The sequence below is a fragment of the Neolamprologus multifasciatus genome, chromosome 17, assembly GCF_963576455.1.
Source record: "Neolamprologus multifasciatus chromosome 17, fNeoMul1.2, whole genome shotgun sequence".
NCBI lineage: Eukaryota > Metazoa > Chordata > Actinopteri > Cichliformes > Cichlidae > Neolamprologus > Neolamprologus multifasciatus.
In genome coordinates this window covers 13,574,433-13,591,018 of record NC_140455.1, presented here as the reverse complement: position 1 = coordinate 13,591,018, position 16,586 = coordinate 13,574,433, and the positions used below count along the sequence as shown (strand labels likewise).

Below are 16,586 nucleotides of genomic sequence, written 5' to 3'. Positions count from 1 at the left end.
AAGCAGTTAGTTTTATATTTAAACTCCAGACTGTGCTGCTTGTCACAAGGTTAAAACATTTCTTTTGTTTTTAAAGTAGGAAAAGTCTTAAACGAACAAGTTCAAGTACTAAGAATAGTAGACTTCTCTGGTAAACATTTAAAAGCGAACAAAATGAACAGACTGCAGAAAAACTACAAAGGATTCCGATTCAAACATATGCTGATATCCAAGAATGTAAAATTCATTTTTAAGATTTATTTATACAAAAAGTGTCACAGTTGAAAAAGTCATATGGACAGTTTCAGATATTAAAGGCAGTTTAACAATTAAGGCACAAAAACTTCAGATATAATCAGATAACACTATAGCATTACCACTGGCAAACTGTGATTAGCCTGGAGTTTACCAGTCAGCAGCAACTTTGAAGGAAAGAGTATATTTCTTCTGTATTAGTTTCTCCTCATTTGCTCCTTTCTAAATCTGAATTTAAAAGGTGCTGAATAATCTAGCACCGTCTTCTCTTAAAGAGCAGACTCATCAGGAGGCGGGTATTCTAATTACAAAGTATCCGCCTCCTGAGTGTATTTCCAGGCCTCTCACTGGACCTTGATCAGTTAGACAGTAGAATCAGGAGAGATGAGCACTGTGCAGGATGTGAATCCCAGGGTGCGTGGGATCCGAGCCCCAGTGAACCTGCAGGGACTAGCAGCATGCATCTCAGAGCAGATTGCACAGGTGAGTCAGCTGTAAAGAAGTTGAGAGACAGTATAAATTACGAGTCATGTGTAGCAGTTTAATAGTAAATAGTAGTCATTCAATTTGGTCAACCACACATCTGCAGCTTATCCTCTTTTGTCAAAGGATTATATCCACCTGTGGTATGTGTATATATATATATATATATATATATACACATAGTAACTTGATAGTTACTACAAATGAAAAGTCTGAAAACCAAATAAATATTAAGGCCACAGATCAGACTATTTTTTCCCTTGTGCTCTCTTATTCTTCTACTTATTCAAAAAACTGAAAGGCCAGCATTTCCTTGACCTCCACGTCAAGGATGAGTGTACATTTTTAACCACAAGTATAAGCTATGGTTATGTCATATATGGTTAATATTTAATTCATTCTCTATCTCTATCTATCTAAGTTAGCCAAGGGAAAACCAAATGTCAAAGGGTTAAAGAGATAAGTAAATGATTGGCATAGATAGAATTTAGCTGTCAATTTAAAAACTGTCAATATTGATAAACACTGATGTATTTTTCCAGAGTGTAAAAAAACCCTTCAAGAGTGTGATTGATGTCAGCTCAGGTGATCCACACAAGGCAGGAATGCCACCTATCTCATTTATTCGCCAGGTTGGTGTTTTATGTATCATCTGTGAATTTTACCTGCACTTCTCTGTCAACCTGAGCACATCACTTTCTGATTCACTTTTTTTTTTTTTTTTTTTTTTTTTTTTTTTCCGCCTGTCCCATTTGGTTCTTTAGCCGTCAGAATTGTTGTCTGAAGACCAACAAGGATACCCAATGGATTTATTTTGCCAAATGGATCATCATGGCATTGCCGTATTGGTCCATTTGATCGACCTTTGTTTTTATTATTTATTTTATTTTCAGTTGTTACAGACGGGACAGACATGAGTGAGGGATAGGAAAGGGAGAAAGAAAGAGGAAGGAAAAGAAAAACAGAAGGGGAGAGGGACAGTGAGAAAGGGGGGAAGAAAAAATATCTCCGGGATCACCTGTTGAGAGAAAAAGAATAGAAAACAAGCAAAAAAAAAACAAAAAAAAAACAAAACAATGCAACATACTATACACAACACCATCGCATTAATCTAGCTAAGTGTAAACAGCAGTAAATACTAAATATTGAATGTTGTTGTGCAGCACGCAGGACAGACAGCGCACAATGTGCTTTGAAGTAGCAGCCAAGAAAGGTGTGATTTAAGTCTACGAATAGTGAACACCCATGTGCACACCTGTGTGGATCGGCGCACTTGCATTCAAATGGTTTCCCCATGTAATGGTCTGCTAGAGGATGTAGAGAGCCATAGCCCCGTCCCCCAGGGCATGAAGCAGGCATGGAGGAGATCCAGGCCCCAGACATCCAGAGGCCCCAGAGTGCAAGAGCCCAAGGAGGACCACCGGAGGGGCATCCGTGCCACCTTCATGGGAAGGGCTGAGGATCCCCAGATGAGGGGTCACCCAGTAGCCACCGGGCAGAAGCTAGAGGGGGCTGCACCGGCGTGCCCGCCGGCTCTGCCGGCAGCCAGCTGTGCCAGAGTGAACCGAGCCGCAGGCACAGAGGCCGGAGGCCCGAGGGCCCCCCGCGCCCCGGAAGAGGCCTGACCGAGCAGCAGGCGCCAGGCCCCGCCAAGTAGTCACCGGGAGTGAGCTGGTACATACCTGAGCGCCCAGCCCCGGACACCAAGAACCACCAACGCACCGACCCCTGAGGGCATCAGTCACCGGCAGGGAGTGTGGTGAGGGGAGATAGGCCTCCACACTTTGGAGGGCCTTGGAGTTCCCAGAGAGGTGAAGTCTAAGACCCGACCTGACATATAGACACAGACAAACAGGCACACACAGACACAGACATGCATTCCCACCCTCATGCACACATATACAAACACTCAGCACTCACCCAACGCAGGAATAAACGTAAATGGACATGTACACACAATCACACTCCCCAAACATACTCTATACCCCGGGTCCAGGTATCCTCACCCCCAGAGATGGAAACGGCACCCAGACCCAAGAGATGTTACCCTTCCCTCCGGGGTGGAGGCAAGCAGACCGCCCCAGGCTCCGCAGCAGCAGGGAGGCCAATCGGACAGCCAGCATCTCTTCCCAGCCCCCCCGCCCCGATGGCTAGCAGAGAACAGGGGTGTGTTAAGACCCCATACCTCCCTCCTCCCGCTCAAATGTAGTGTTGCTGCGTGTTGCTCTAAAGTGTATTTAAAACAAGGGAGAGCATGGTGCTGCTGCCAGAGAGCAGCAGGTGTTAGCACGGCCCCTCCCGAGAACCCTCAATGTCTACATGGATTTAAAATTGAGAGGTGGGCACCGGCGCCAGAGGCAGGTCTGAATACACAGACCGTCTACTGGACGCCGTTAACGTGCCCACCCTCAAGGCCCTATATATATATATATATATGTGTGTGTTATGAGAGTGTAAGTAATGTGGATGTCTAAGTTGTGAGATAAAATTGAGGCACAGGTGGCCAGAAGAGGACAGAGGGGGGGGGAATGTCTCCCCTGCACCCTGGTGACACACCCGCACCCCAAAGCCCTACCTGTGTGGGTGGGTGTGGTGGAGCGTGAAGAGGGAGGCAGCCGGGGATGGGGAGGAAAAGAAGGGAGGGGAGGGTGTCCCTCCCTAGGGCCAGCTCCCCCGCTGACCCCAATATGCACCCCCGTCCTCTGGTATCCACCAAGGCAAGGGAGCCCAGGCCCATCCAGACCGGGGCCTACGGCAGCAACACCGCCAAGCCCCACAGGACCCGGGGCAGCCCACTCTACCCCACCGCAGAGGAAACTGTACCCACCCCAACATTCAATCATCTCCCAGACTACACAAGACACAGACACCCAGGTTAAGTTTATTCTCCACCTCTCCTATGTCTCTCCCCCACCTGCAGAGTGGACTCCTGCAAAGATGGAACAACCTCCCTGCCAGTTCAAGAGCCCCCCGGTTAGGCCGATGCACAAGAGGCCCCCTGCGCCAGGGCTGAGCCCCCGTGCACCCACCCGCCCACAACCTCGGCGACACACCGACGAGGACCGAAGCCCCCAAGGCCCAGCCAGAGCCCCAGCACGGAGGCGAAGCATCCCCGAACCCCAAACCCCCACGCCCGCCCCGGATCCACTCAGGGGCAGCCAGGCCACCAGGCCAGTAACCTACGTCCGCCAGCACAGACCATCCTCCAGCCCCGCTGCACGCGGCCACGAGGAGAACAACCTCTGAGAGCGACCAGAGCCACTAACCAGGTTTTGAACACAACCCCCGGGTTAAGCCCTCCAGGGATAACGTCTCTAGGGGTCCTCCAGGTGCCCTAAGCCCATCCCAACCTCCACATCAACCACAATAGCCAAGGCGGGACCAAACCACGACCCCCCACCCCCGCTAGGTGATGGAGCCGATCAAAGGAGCCCAGAGGGATTGATCTAATGTGGTGGCAGAGGCTATATCGAGACTAATGTGATCTATTAGATAGTTTCTGTATTGGCTAGAATTAAGATTATTTTTATTTTTCCAGTTCATGAGGACCGTTTTCTTGGCGATGCATAGGGCAATAAAAACCATGTGGACTGTATTAATTTCTGTAGTGACATCATCCAAATTTCCCAACAAGCATACTAAAGGGGAGGTTGGAATTTTACATTTCAGACACTTTGATAAGTCCTCACATATCTCGTGCCAAAACTTCTGCACTGGTGGACAGAACCAAAGAGCGTGGATGTAACTGTCTGGTGTATTGCCTGATTGCTTTCTTAGGTTATGGCAGTGTGTCTGTACCCTGAGCTCCTCAAAGAAAAAAGCCTTCCTCTGGATGTCAGGCAGAGGGCACAGAAGCTTCTGGACATGTGTTCTGGAGGGAGTGTGGGTGAGAAAAAACAATTAAATATGCAAGCAATGCACAAAGTGAGTATAAAGGCTTCTGCTGGCTAGTCTAATCACTTTGCCTGTGACAGGTTCATACTCCACAACCTCCAGTGGTTTACCACAAGTCCAGAAAAGCATATCTGAATTTATCACAAGGCGAGATGGTGGCGTGCCTTCTCATCCAGAAGACATCATGTTAACTACTGGCTTACAGAAGAGTTTGTCGGTGTGACACTTTATATTGAACATTTTAATGAAGGTTTCTTTTTGTTTGCTTTTTAAAATAAAGCTATATCTTTCTGCTTTGTATAATTTATTAGTTACTTAAGAAATGCTTAAAAATTGACCAATTCTTGGAAAGGTGTTCCACCAGATGTAATCTGTGAGTGATGTGGTGTGTTTCTTAGCAAATCATTCTTATTCTCTGGACTCTGACAGACACTTTAAATCCTGATTGTGTGATGCAGGCCAACCATTCCTTTAACTTGTAACCACCAGAAATGTGACCACTTGGCAGAGCCAAGAAAAAGGAAAAGTAAAATGCAGTAAAAGTTAACGTACTTCTGCAACTTCTTCACTTAAGAAGTTGCAGAAGCGAACAAGTGCAGACTCTGAAATGTACTCAGAGTAAGAAAGTAAAAGGTAGCTCCTTGAAGGACAACTCTACCATCTATTTTTATACAAAAGGTAACCGAACCTGCTGGTATCTTAATATAAAAATATTATTAATATCAGCACACGAGAATACAAATGTACTTAGCTTGAATCTGTTATCTAGGATACAAGCAGTGAATGAAAATTAAAAAACAGCTATTTAGACTGATTTCTATTTCCTACACTAACAGTGTCTTTATCATAGTGTATAATTGGCATAAAGGAGGACTTGAGTGAATGAGTCTAAGCTGTAATCAACTCTCTTCAGCTTAAATTGAAATTAATCTCTGCTACGCTTGATGTAACTGAACACTGACCATGAGCACCACCGCCACTGTGTATCAGTCCCTGTCAATAGAAAATTGTACTTAGTAGTCAGTATAATCTTTTAGTGATATAAGTTTGCATATTATAGAATACTGCATGACGACCCTTTTATGACTTAGACTGTTGTTGAAATCAAGACTTGCTTTATAAATTCTTTCTCACAGTGATAATAGCTGAGCAAGCTGTTATCATTTCACTCCTGCCAGGAAGAGAGGAGCTGGAAGCTCTTATCTTCAAGAAGAGGGGCCACGTCCTTCAGAATAACACACACACACCTGAACCACTTTCACTCCCTACATACTAACATTCCTCTGTTAATGAATAGACGTATTCACTGTTGTATTACTTTTGTATATAAATAAAGGCAGGTGCAGGAGACAGAGTGCACATCACAGGGCCCCCACTCTGGTGTGAGCGTTCTGTGATCGCCCTTGCAAGTAAAAACTGCAGCATCTGTGTGTTTCTACCTTTAGATTCTTAGCTGAAGAAGTGTCTTTAGAATAAATCTCTTGACAGTCCCACACCATTCCTTACTGTGAATTCACCACTTTGCTGCAACCACATCTTTTGATCATGCACAAAACTACTACTATTATTATTATTATTATTATTATTATTATTATTATTATTATTATTATTATTATTATTATTATTATTATAACAAAAACAACATATTTTTGCACTATAGGTGTTTTTGAACCTGCTTACCAGCGGAGAGGGCAAAACTCAGACAGGTGTGCTGACCCCCATGCCCTGTCCACATACTCTGCCCATGCTGCTGGACATGACTGGGCTGGCACTGGTTCCATACCGTCTTTTTGAAGAACAAGGCTGGGCTGTAAACCTGGATGAGCTGCATAGAGCTTTAGAGGCTGGAAGAATCCACTGTGAGCCCAAAGCCATATACATCAGCAACCCAGGAAATCCTACAGGTGAGCAGCCCATTGTTGGTACATCCTGCACAGCTTTTTGATTTATTCTATATTCATGTAACATTAAGAGAATCCTCGTCCTCTTTTTAAAACTATATCATGCTAAGAAGTCAACTGTCTTAAAGCCTAAGAGTTAAATAAAAACTAAAATGTGAGTTTCTTTCTAGCTGTTTGCACTGCACCTGTGGATTTGTGGTTTACAGCTACTTCATAGAAGCTCATTCAATAATGTGACTTTCCCCCTGCTAGGTTACGTGCAAGACAGAGAAACTATTGAGAAGGTGATTCACTTTGCTGCTACCAACGGCCTCATCATACTGGCTGAAGAGGTGACCACAAGCAAAACGTTTACTCTCCCCTCAAAGAGAAAGAGTACATCATCAGTCTGGCTGTTTTTGTCTGCCTGTTTGTTAGCAGTCTAACCTCCACAGTTTTCAAAATATCATGTACAAAGTTTGTGTGATGGTAGCTACCAGTAACAGCTCGAGCTGACTTAATGTTTGTGAAAATCAAGTGAAAACCAAATATAAAAATCTGTAAAAAAAAAAAAACTTATATTACCCACAATTTTTTATAGATTGTCTTCAAACTTTCATTGTTAGCATCCAAGGTTGACTTCAAGAAACCATGTTAAGTAATATGTCATATTAAAAAGGGCATGGAGAGAGCTATACAACAGTTTTTATTACCACAATGATGCTATAATGTTTCAGAAAATCATACATAAGCAAATTCTTCTCCAACCATATGGGTAAAGACAATAAAATACACAATTTCAGTATGTAATCCTTCAAGATCATAGTTCCAAGGTCAGAAAGCAGTGGGCTGTTATAAAAGCAGTTAGAGGTCAGCACGTAGTAATAAAAATATCATAAAACCTCATTGTTTTAGTTTAGCCCTTGCCCTTTGGAGGAGTTGTGCAGGTTTTCACTTTTCACGTTTTCTTTTGATGTTCACTTGTACTGTCTAGGTGCACCAGGATAGTGTGTATGGCCAGGACAAAGAATTTATTTCCTACAAGAAAGTGCTGTCTGAGATGGGTACAACTTATGCTGAGACAATGGAGCTGGTGTCTTTCCAATCAATTTCCACAGCCCACATAGGAGAGTGAGTGTCATTCTATGATCAATGTCTAACCTCAACATGTGTTAGTCACTGTCCCTATTATCCCAATGTCCTTATTAGTTAGCTCTATTTCGCAGATATCTATGTACCTGTACAGTTTATGGGCTTTCTAACCAAGCTTGCTACTGTTAGCTGATAAATGAACACTCATGTCTAAATATGATCACTTTTGCCTTCAAATATAATAACTCTAAAATGGACTTTTTCTTCAGAGCATAAAAGTGGGTGGCATCTCGATAGGGTCCATTTTTAATATACAGATTGACTGCTGATGGAAATATAAGAACACCCTACAAAGTTGATTCTGTCACTCATCCTAGTCAGTCACTGGTTTGAGTGACTGAAGGAGTCACTGGAATGAGTTCGAGAAGCGTTTTCTTTGCCTCTGAAAATACAATGTCCAGATCAATACAATTAACCTTTTGGAATTTTCTTTCCTGAATGATAGAGCATTCATCAGTGTTAATCAATGCTGTTTATTAAACTCTGCATTTGCTTTGTTTAGGGGTGGTCTGAGAGGAGGGTATATGGAGGTAATCAACATTGACCCAGCAGTGAAAAAGTACTTAACTGTTGCTTCCACCGCTTCAGTGTTACCACAGCTGGCACTGGAACTTAGTATTAATCCACCTAGACCTGAAGATTCTTCCTATAACTCATACACACAAGTAAGGGGACTGTCCTATGGTAACGTCTCTATTTAATCAAAAAGGATCTCTGGTAAATGCATTGTATTCAAGTGTAATCATGGAGACAAAACAGTTATGCTGTAGGAAAAATGCAATAAGGAGCTTAACAAGGATAAACACATTCACAAAACTAAAGGAAACTGCAGAGAAATTAGATTTGCTGTTGGTTTATCATCATAAGCCACAGCATCCACATTACATGTTGTCACGGTACATTTAGCAGATACTTTATAAGGTACACCGACTCAATGCATGTAGGCATGTAAACATCCCAATAACACTTGAACTGTTAAACTGGCAGGGTGATTGTTCCTTTCCCTGATATACTCTGTTAGGTGAATCCAAAGTCTTGTGAATATTTACAGCATTGGTGCAGCGTCAGCATGACCCAGTGAGCCATAGCATCCAAGAGGATATGAGATACAATATGTTGAATAAAACTGCAGTTGAGTAAATGAGTTTTTTTCAAGGAGCACCCCAGCTTAAAGTAATTTTTATTTTATTCTTAAAGGAGATTCATCATATTGAGGATACTCTTTCCCAGAATGCTAAACGGGCGTGTGAGTTTCTGAATAGAGTAGAAGGGATGAGCTGTCAGCCATCAATGGCAGGACTCTTTCTTTATCCCCGGGTACACTTGCCACCTCACATGGTAGAGGAGGCTAAGGTGAGATTTCAAAGATATAAATATGGATGTTATTCTGATTGTGTGCCTGTTTTTTTAAAATTTGATTTCAGGGAACTTTACATTCCTACTTTTTTAAATTTCAGGGGTAAAATTTCATCTAGTATGTTTTTACAGCTTTGCTTTTAAGATTAATATAATGTAAAGATAAAAACCCACTGTAGTTTATATTAACTTATAAACTGCCCCACATCATATTAGACTTCCCAGTTTGGGAACGTAAATGCACGCTGAAGAAAAAAAGATCTCTCTTCACTTGGATCTCACCCAAGTCACTTCTTCTGTCACTTGGGTGAATGAAAGAATCAATTTAGCGGGAGAAGCATTTTTTCGTCTCCCACAACTTGGATGAGCGAGATTTATAATCTTACCAAAAGTAAGGATTTCAGTCAGGAAAAGTTAGGATTTTTCAAGTGTTCCCTTCATTTTTTGAGCAGTATATATGAGTAAAAAAAATTAATAGTTAACATTAAAAATCCAGCATTTAATTGCTTGCATTTGTATGTAACAGTGAAACTCATAAATTGATACAATGTTTCACTGTCTTTAATTTCAGAGGTTGGGAGTGAAGGCGGATGTGCTTTACTGTCAGAGGTTGCTGAGAGAAGAGGGTATTTGTGTGGGGCCAGGTTGTGAGAATGGACAGGAAGATAAAAACTATCACATCAGGTAAAATTGTATTTTATGTTTCTAGTCAGATCTTTAATTAGCCCTTAGTCCCCTGAATGTGTGATTTTGTGAAATTGTGAAAAAAAGTAGAGAATGATTTGTAGACAAAGTAAACAGTTTGCTGATGCTGTTGTGCTGACCATTATCTCATTAACATTTTTACTTGGGTCTTTTTTAATAATAATAATAATAATGGATTGCATTTATATAGCGCTTTTGGGGGCCCTCAAAGTGCTTTACAATTCCACTATTCATTCACTCTCACATTCACACGGTAGGAATGAGAATGCAATTCCAATAAAATTAAGCAATTAGCAATCAAAATCGGGCGATCGTGGCTCAAGAGTTGGGTGTTCGTCTTGTAATCGGAAGGTTGCTGGTTCTCACATTCACACACTGGTGGAGGCAAGCTACAGTTGTAGCCACAGCTGCCCTGGGGCAGACTGACAGAAGCGAGGCTGCCATATCGCGCCATCGGCCCCTCTGGCCATCACCAGTAGGCGGCAGGTGAATTGTCTTGCCCAAGGACACAACGACCGAGACTGTCCGAGCCAGGGCTCGAACCAGCAACCTTCCGATTACAAGACGAACACCCAACTCTTGAGCGACGATCGCCCGATTTTGATTGCTAATTGCTTAATTTTATTGGAATTGCATTCTCATTCCTACCGCATTATTTAAAGAGCTTTTTCAAAGACTTAAATAGCAAACTGTATGTAAAAGATTAAGTTAACCCACGAACTGTCACGCTTTGGTTTCTGAAGCCTCAGTGTTAACATTCAAGTCCCTAACTGTGTTGTTTTTTTTTTTTTAAAGCCAGAAGTGGCCATATTACAGAGTTGTCAGCTATTGCTAGCCTGGTTGGGTAGCAGCACGGAAACAACACAAAGACATAGATATCTACTAACAGATAATAAAATAAACCAGTTTCACAGATCTTTCTGTGAAGCCACGCTTACTGGCTAACACTTTAGTACAGATTAAAGCATTATATGAATGTGTGTGAATAGGGAAACATGTCTTGTAATAAAGTGCTTTGAGTGCTCAGTTAGAGCAAGTGCAAGAAATGCTATTTAAGTACTAGTTAATCAGATACTAATAATTAGGTTCTAATAATTAGCACACAATCTGGATCCTTTATTTGTAACTTTATGAAATGTAGGGCTCTATGTAGTTTCGTTGTATATATTTAAAATTGGTAAAATCGAGCAAATGCAGGCACTATTCCAAAGGTCAAAGGCTTGGTGATCTAAACACATTAAAAATGTAAGTAGTTTTCATGTGACTGTTCTTTTTTAAGGTAGTATATGTTAATGTTGTGTTGGTGTGTTTCTTTTTCCTTCTCTCTCAGGCTGTGTATTTTGACTCCTCCTTCCACTCTGGAGGAGATCTTGGCACGCCTTCGTTCTTTCCACCATCGCCTGCTGGAAAAACTTGCCTGATAAAAATGTCAACAACAGAATGAGGGAAACACCTTTTAATAATAATGCTGTTGCTTCTTTTGCAGCACAATGTAACCAATAATGTAGTTACATAAAATCAACTGTGAATACTACTGCATAGATATAGATCTCTTTAAGCCTTAATCTGTCATTTTAACCAGATTATGCACTGATACTCTGCACCAGCAGTTTAGCCACTCTCCCTTTCACACCTTTCCCTAACAAGCAAAAGCCCCCTGACACAGTCCCGAGAGGAACCACAGATCTCTTGAGGGCTGTGTCAGTGGGGCATTTGGGATAAAAATAAATGTTAAAAAAAACCCCAAAACAAATATGTGGCAAATCCGTGTGATTAAGGGAGCCCTTGAAAGCAGCCCCACCACTCTGCAGTAACTGGTTTTGGTTGATTACACTGAAGTTAAACTGTTGGTAATTAAAACACTAAGTTTCTAATATTCTGAACGTCATGAAAACCAAGAAGGTACTAATCAGTGAGCAATGTCTTGACATTTTTAAATCACTTAATATTATGAAATAATATATTCATTAATGTAATGCACAGAGGGACTATCGAAAGCTAAATGTATTTCAACTAATACTGCGCATGTCAATAATTCAACTTTTCATATTCAATTTTCTGGTTTCAGAGTTCACTTTTTAAAAAATATATATTTACTTGTCAATATGAAAATGACACTTTATTGGCTGTTCTTCAGCTTTAATGAAATGATTCGTTTACAGCAAAATGAGAATTTTAGTGATCACTTTGTGTAAAAGTAAAAATTTCCAAAATGTTTTGAGAATATTGTGTTTGTGTAAATAGCTGCTAGTCTGGTGTGGAAATGCCGTGGAAGCAGGACAGATCTGGACATAAGCGAAAGCATGAGTGATAAGTAAGTGTTGGCAGTTAACTGGTTGTTTCTGTCTTCCAGGATGGGCTAAAGTTTAGTTTCGTTTAACCTTAACTAAACCAAACTACACTGTAGTTTAGTTTAGTTAAACTACACTGTAGTTTAGTTTAAAACGCATAATAGCATAATGCAATAGCAATAGAAACATGACTTGAAGTAAAAAACAGTGCCACACCATGAATTTTGCTCTATACCAGAAAATCCTGAAGGACTGTGTGGCCAACAATTCGTGCTCTGAAGCTCAAGTGCACACAGCTTAGGAAGCAGGTCAATGATCCAAAACACAACAGCAAACACAACAGCATTTATTTATCCCACTGAATAGCTAAAACAACAAAACAAAGGTCTTGGAGTGGTCTAGTCACAATATGGACTTGAATCTGATTGAGAGGATTTGGCATGACCTTAAACAGGACATTCATGCTCAAAAACACTCCATTGTGGTTAAATTAAAACAATTCTTCAATGAGTGGGCCAAAATTCCTCCACAGCCATGTGAAAGACTCATTACTGGTTATCACACTTAATTGCAGTTCTTTATGCCAAGGATGGCACTGGCAATTACTTTTTCACACATGGCCAGTTAGGTTTGGATAGCTTTTTTCCCTTAATAAATTAAATCATCATCAACCATCAACATAAAAAAACTACATTTTGTACTTACTTGTGTCATTTTTGTGACAAAATCACAAAAAATGAAGAAAAGAAGTACTTTTTCACAACACTGTACATTGTTGTATCTCCATGAATGGCTAAGTCACTACACGATCTTTGTGTCCCACCTTAAACTAAACTTCATTAATTCATATTTTTTTAAACTCAAATCACCACTGTTACAAAAAACAGAATAAAAAAAAGACACATGTCCCAGTGTAAACTTGGTAAGTAGATGGATTTATATTGGATTACCCTCTGCTCACTGGGAGCCTCAAACTCCCAAACTTTACTTTGTGTCATTTAGTTTGTATTTTCATTGAGGTAGGACAGAACTCCTCTGTGTCTGAGATAGCAATGGGGAGGAGTCTGAAAGGAAGAATGATGGAGAGCACCAATTTAAACCATGCAAAGCAGAGGCTAATTGGCTCAAAGAAGCCAAGCGAGAAGATGATTGGACAAGAGTAATGATGTCAGTATTTGGATTGACACTGTGAGAAAGCAGTAGTCATGTCAGGTGCTAGGGCCCATCAAACATTTGTGCCCAGTGGTCTGTAACTCAATCATATACACAGCAAATGCAGAAGTTCATTTAAGCTGAAACATTTTAGTGAAGTGAAAATGATTTGGGAACATTTTTTATTTATTCACAATTACATTTTCTACTTGTAGTATAACAAGCAAAGGTTTTGATTTCTTGCATACTATCAAATGTACACCTTTGTGTCACAGGTTACAGCTACTTCAGGAATTCTTCAAACGTATTCACTCCACTGTAATGTTTGATTGTGATGGAGATTTTATTTTGAAATAGTAACATCTTAAACTTTATCATTACTTTTCAGTCACTGACCCAAGTGTTTATTTGTTAAGTTATACTTTTTAATGTTTTTATTTTCTCCATGTGTGTTTTCATAAAAATCGTTTTGGGAAAATTGCTCCAAACAATGTGATGATTTCTGTTTTGTTCAAGATAACTATAAAAAACAAATATATTTGCTAAATTCAATCCAAAGAACATCATTAGAAGAAAAACTGAAAACATGACTCCTGTTCACCACCAGGAGTCATTGTCAGCTTTTGCTTTAAATGTGCTACTTTGCCTGTAGGTGGTTGGTTGCTGCTGCTGCTGACCAGCAGCAACACAATAAGCAGATACTTGGAGGAGGGTGGTTGGTCTGTGCTTTCAGCTCTGTTTTATCTGTCTGTGTATTGTCAGTGTCCTTTCTTCATATCAGTTATAAATGTATTTTCCTCCACATGTAAAAAGTGTCAGTTGAACTCATGTATCCACTTTAAGGCGGAAACAGAAAGGGAAATATCAGAAATCTTAAAATTTATTTCCAAGTTGCAAATGGACTAAACTTGGGTAAGACACAAAGACAATGATAACACGCACTGTATCACAGCCTGGAACACACTGCTACGATTCCTAAGCTATCTGTTTTCATTCTACATGGTTTTTGGCTCCATTACCATAACAGCTGGAGGACACATCGTGCAAGCAAGCTTCTGAACAGCCTGTGCATTTCTGTTGCTTGTTTGTTAGTAGGCGTATGTTAAAACTGGAATCACATTTTGTGATCATTCTTAATTTGTGAAATTACCAATATTGAACCTCTCTCACTACATAACACTGAACCACCGTTTTGGAGCTGTGACCAAAGATACTATAATTCTTCAATGTGTTTTCATCCTGTTTTGTCAGATTGTTCATACAGTACATCCATCTCGCTCCAGCTCCCTAGATGCAGTAATGCAATGATCTCATTGATCTACAAAGTCAGTGTTTGAAATTTGCAGGAATTCTAAATTATTCCCTGGGATGCAACTTTGGTTGTTAGACAGGCCAAAATCCCATAGTGTACCAAGCTTTCGACTTAAGGACTGAATATAATTTTCAGTAATTGTTTTCAGGGTTTCAGTCTACAAATATTCTTAAAGCCATGACAAAAAAAATGTAGTTTACTGAACAATTTCTGATCTCTTTTATCATATTAACAATCTCTTGGTGATGGTAGAGAGAAAGGACTCCAGCCACACACACCTACCATTGCATTTTGGCCATTCACATTCACTTCATCTGCTCTGCACTACCCGACTCACTGGACCCTCTACAATTTGCTTACTGCCACAACAGGTCCACTGATGACACCATAGCCCTGCCACTACATACTGCCCTCTCACACCTGGAGAAGAGAGACATGTATGTGAGAATGCTGTTTGTCAATTACAGCTCAGCATTCAATACCATCGTTTCCTCGAAGCTGGACAGGAAAAGGCAAGATCTAGGCAGCTCTAAGGAGCTCTCTCTGCAGCTGGATCCTTAACGTCCTGTCTGACAGATTTCAAGTGGTCAGTCTGGGCAGCATCACCTCGTATCCCGTCATAATGAACACTGGTGCCCCACAGGGGTGTGTACTGAGCCCTCTAATGTACTCACTCTACACCTACGACTGCACGGACACAAGCAACTCCAACATCATTGTAAGGTATGCGGACAACACTACAGTGGTGGGTCTTACAAGGAGGAGGTCAGCACCCTGACATACTGGTGCCGAGACAACCATCTCACCCTCAACGTCACAAAGACAATAGAGTTGATAGTGGACTTCTGAGGGTGCAGAGAAGCACACACTCCCATCACCATCAACAGCAGTGCTGTGGAGAGAGTGAGCAGCTTCTCTTTTCTAGGTGTACATCTGGCGGAGGATCTCACATGGTACACATAAACAATACAGTGAAGAAGGTGCAGCAATGCCTCTTCTTTCTCAGGAGACTGAAAAGATTTGGCATGAGCCTTAGGACCTTCTACCGCTATGCCATTGAGAGCATCCTCACTGGATGCATCACCACCAGGTATAGCAACAGCACCGCTTACAACCGCAAAGCTCTCCAGAGAGTGATCTGGTGTGCCGAAAGGATAATTGGAAGTGAGCTTCCCTCCCTCCAGGACATCTACAGGAAGCGGTGACCGAGGAAAGCTGGGAGGATCATCAAACACTCCAGTCATCCGAGCCATAAACTGTTAAAACTACTTCCATCAGGCAGGAGGTACTGCAGTATCTGGTGCCGAACCAGCAGACTGAGAGAGAGCTTTTACCATCAACTGTGTATTTTACTTTATTTTGTTTTATAGATAGATAGATAGATAGAGAGAGAGAGAGAGAGAGAGAGAGAGCGAGCGAGAGAGAGCGATAGAAATAGAGATATAGAGATATAGATATAGAGATAGAAATAGAGAGATAGAGAGAGAGATAGAGATAGATAGAGATATCTATAGATCTATAGACAGACAGAGATAGATATAGATATCTATAAATCTATGGATCTATATAGATCTATAGATTGACAGAGATAGATATAGATATCTATAGATCTATAGATAGATATTAGGGGTGCAACGATACTCGTATCGATATCGAACCGTTCGATACAGTGCTTTCGGTTCGGTAGCATATGTATCGAACAATACAACATTTTTAATTTATTTTATCAACTTTCCTTCTGACGATGCTGTCTGTGTTGAGCGCTCAGTGGATCTGCGCTCGACAGTGCAGCCTAGGCGGAGTAGTCGAACACAGATTCACTGAGCGCAGGGCAAGCTAGCAAGACAGAAGCTAGGCTAGTTGCAACAAGGCAAATTGAACCTCCCCCACCCTCATTCAGATCTGGCGTTTGGAACTATTTTGGTTTTCATGTGATGTATGACCCTGAAGGTAAGCGTGTCATGGACAAAAGTAAAACAGTATGTTGGATGTGCCAGCAATGCTCAATTGGTGGGAACTAGTGTGTTAGCGCAGTTAGCTCTTTAATGTGTTGACGTCTTCCAGCCCCACTCATGAGGCGATCCGTGGTAGCTCGTTAACGGAGATTTGCCGTGTTGTGACGTTAAC

General features: G+C 41.3%; 1 protein-coding gene across 1 annotated transcript; it reads left to right on the top strand.

Annotated features, from left to right (window-relative positions):
• Window positions 1–72: 72 nt before the first annotated feature.
• LOC146499064 (alanine aminotransferase 2-like) lies at window positions 73–15,409 on the top strand. Its single transcript, XM_085138246.1, has 11 exons — window positions 73–717; window positions 1,260–1,349; window positions 4,495–4,603; window positions 4,692–4,828; window positions 6,272–6,515; window positions 6,765–6,844; window positions 7,486–7,622; window positions 8,146–8,308; window positions 8,841–8,996; window positions 9,571–9,683; window positions 11,035–15,409. The coding sequence occupies exons 1-11, from the start codon at window positions 619–621 to the stop codon at window positions 11,123–11,125; spliced, it is 1,419 nt and encodes a 472-aa protein (XP_084994372.1). The 5' UTR covers window positions 73–618; the 3' UTR covers window positions 11,126–15,409.
• Window positions 15,410–16,586: the final 1,177 nt, after the last annotated feature.

What these genes read in the sequence shown, in the direction of transcription:
- LOC146499064 (XM_085138246.1), top strand. Translation starts at nt 619, where the DNA reads ATGAGCACTGTGCAGGATGTGAATCCCAGGGTGCGTGGGATCCGAGCC. An exon ending in CTATCTCATTTATTCGCCAG is followed by an intron (nt 1,350 to 4,494) that starts GTTGGTGTTTTA and finishes TTGCTTTCTTAG; the next exon opens with GTTATGGCAGTGTGTCTGTA. An exon ending in TCATCATACTGGCTGAAGAG is followed by an intron (nt 6,845 to 7,485) that starts GTGACCACAAGC and finishes TGTACTGTCTAG; the next exon opens with GTGCACCAGGATAGTGTGTA.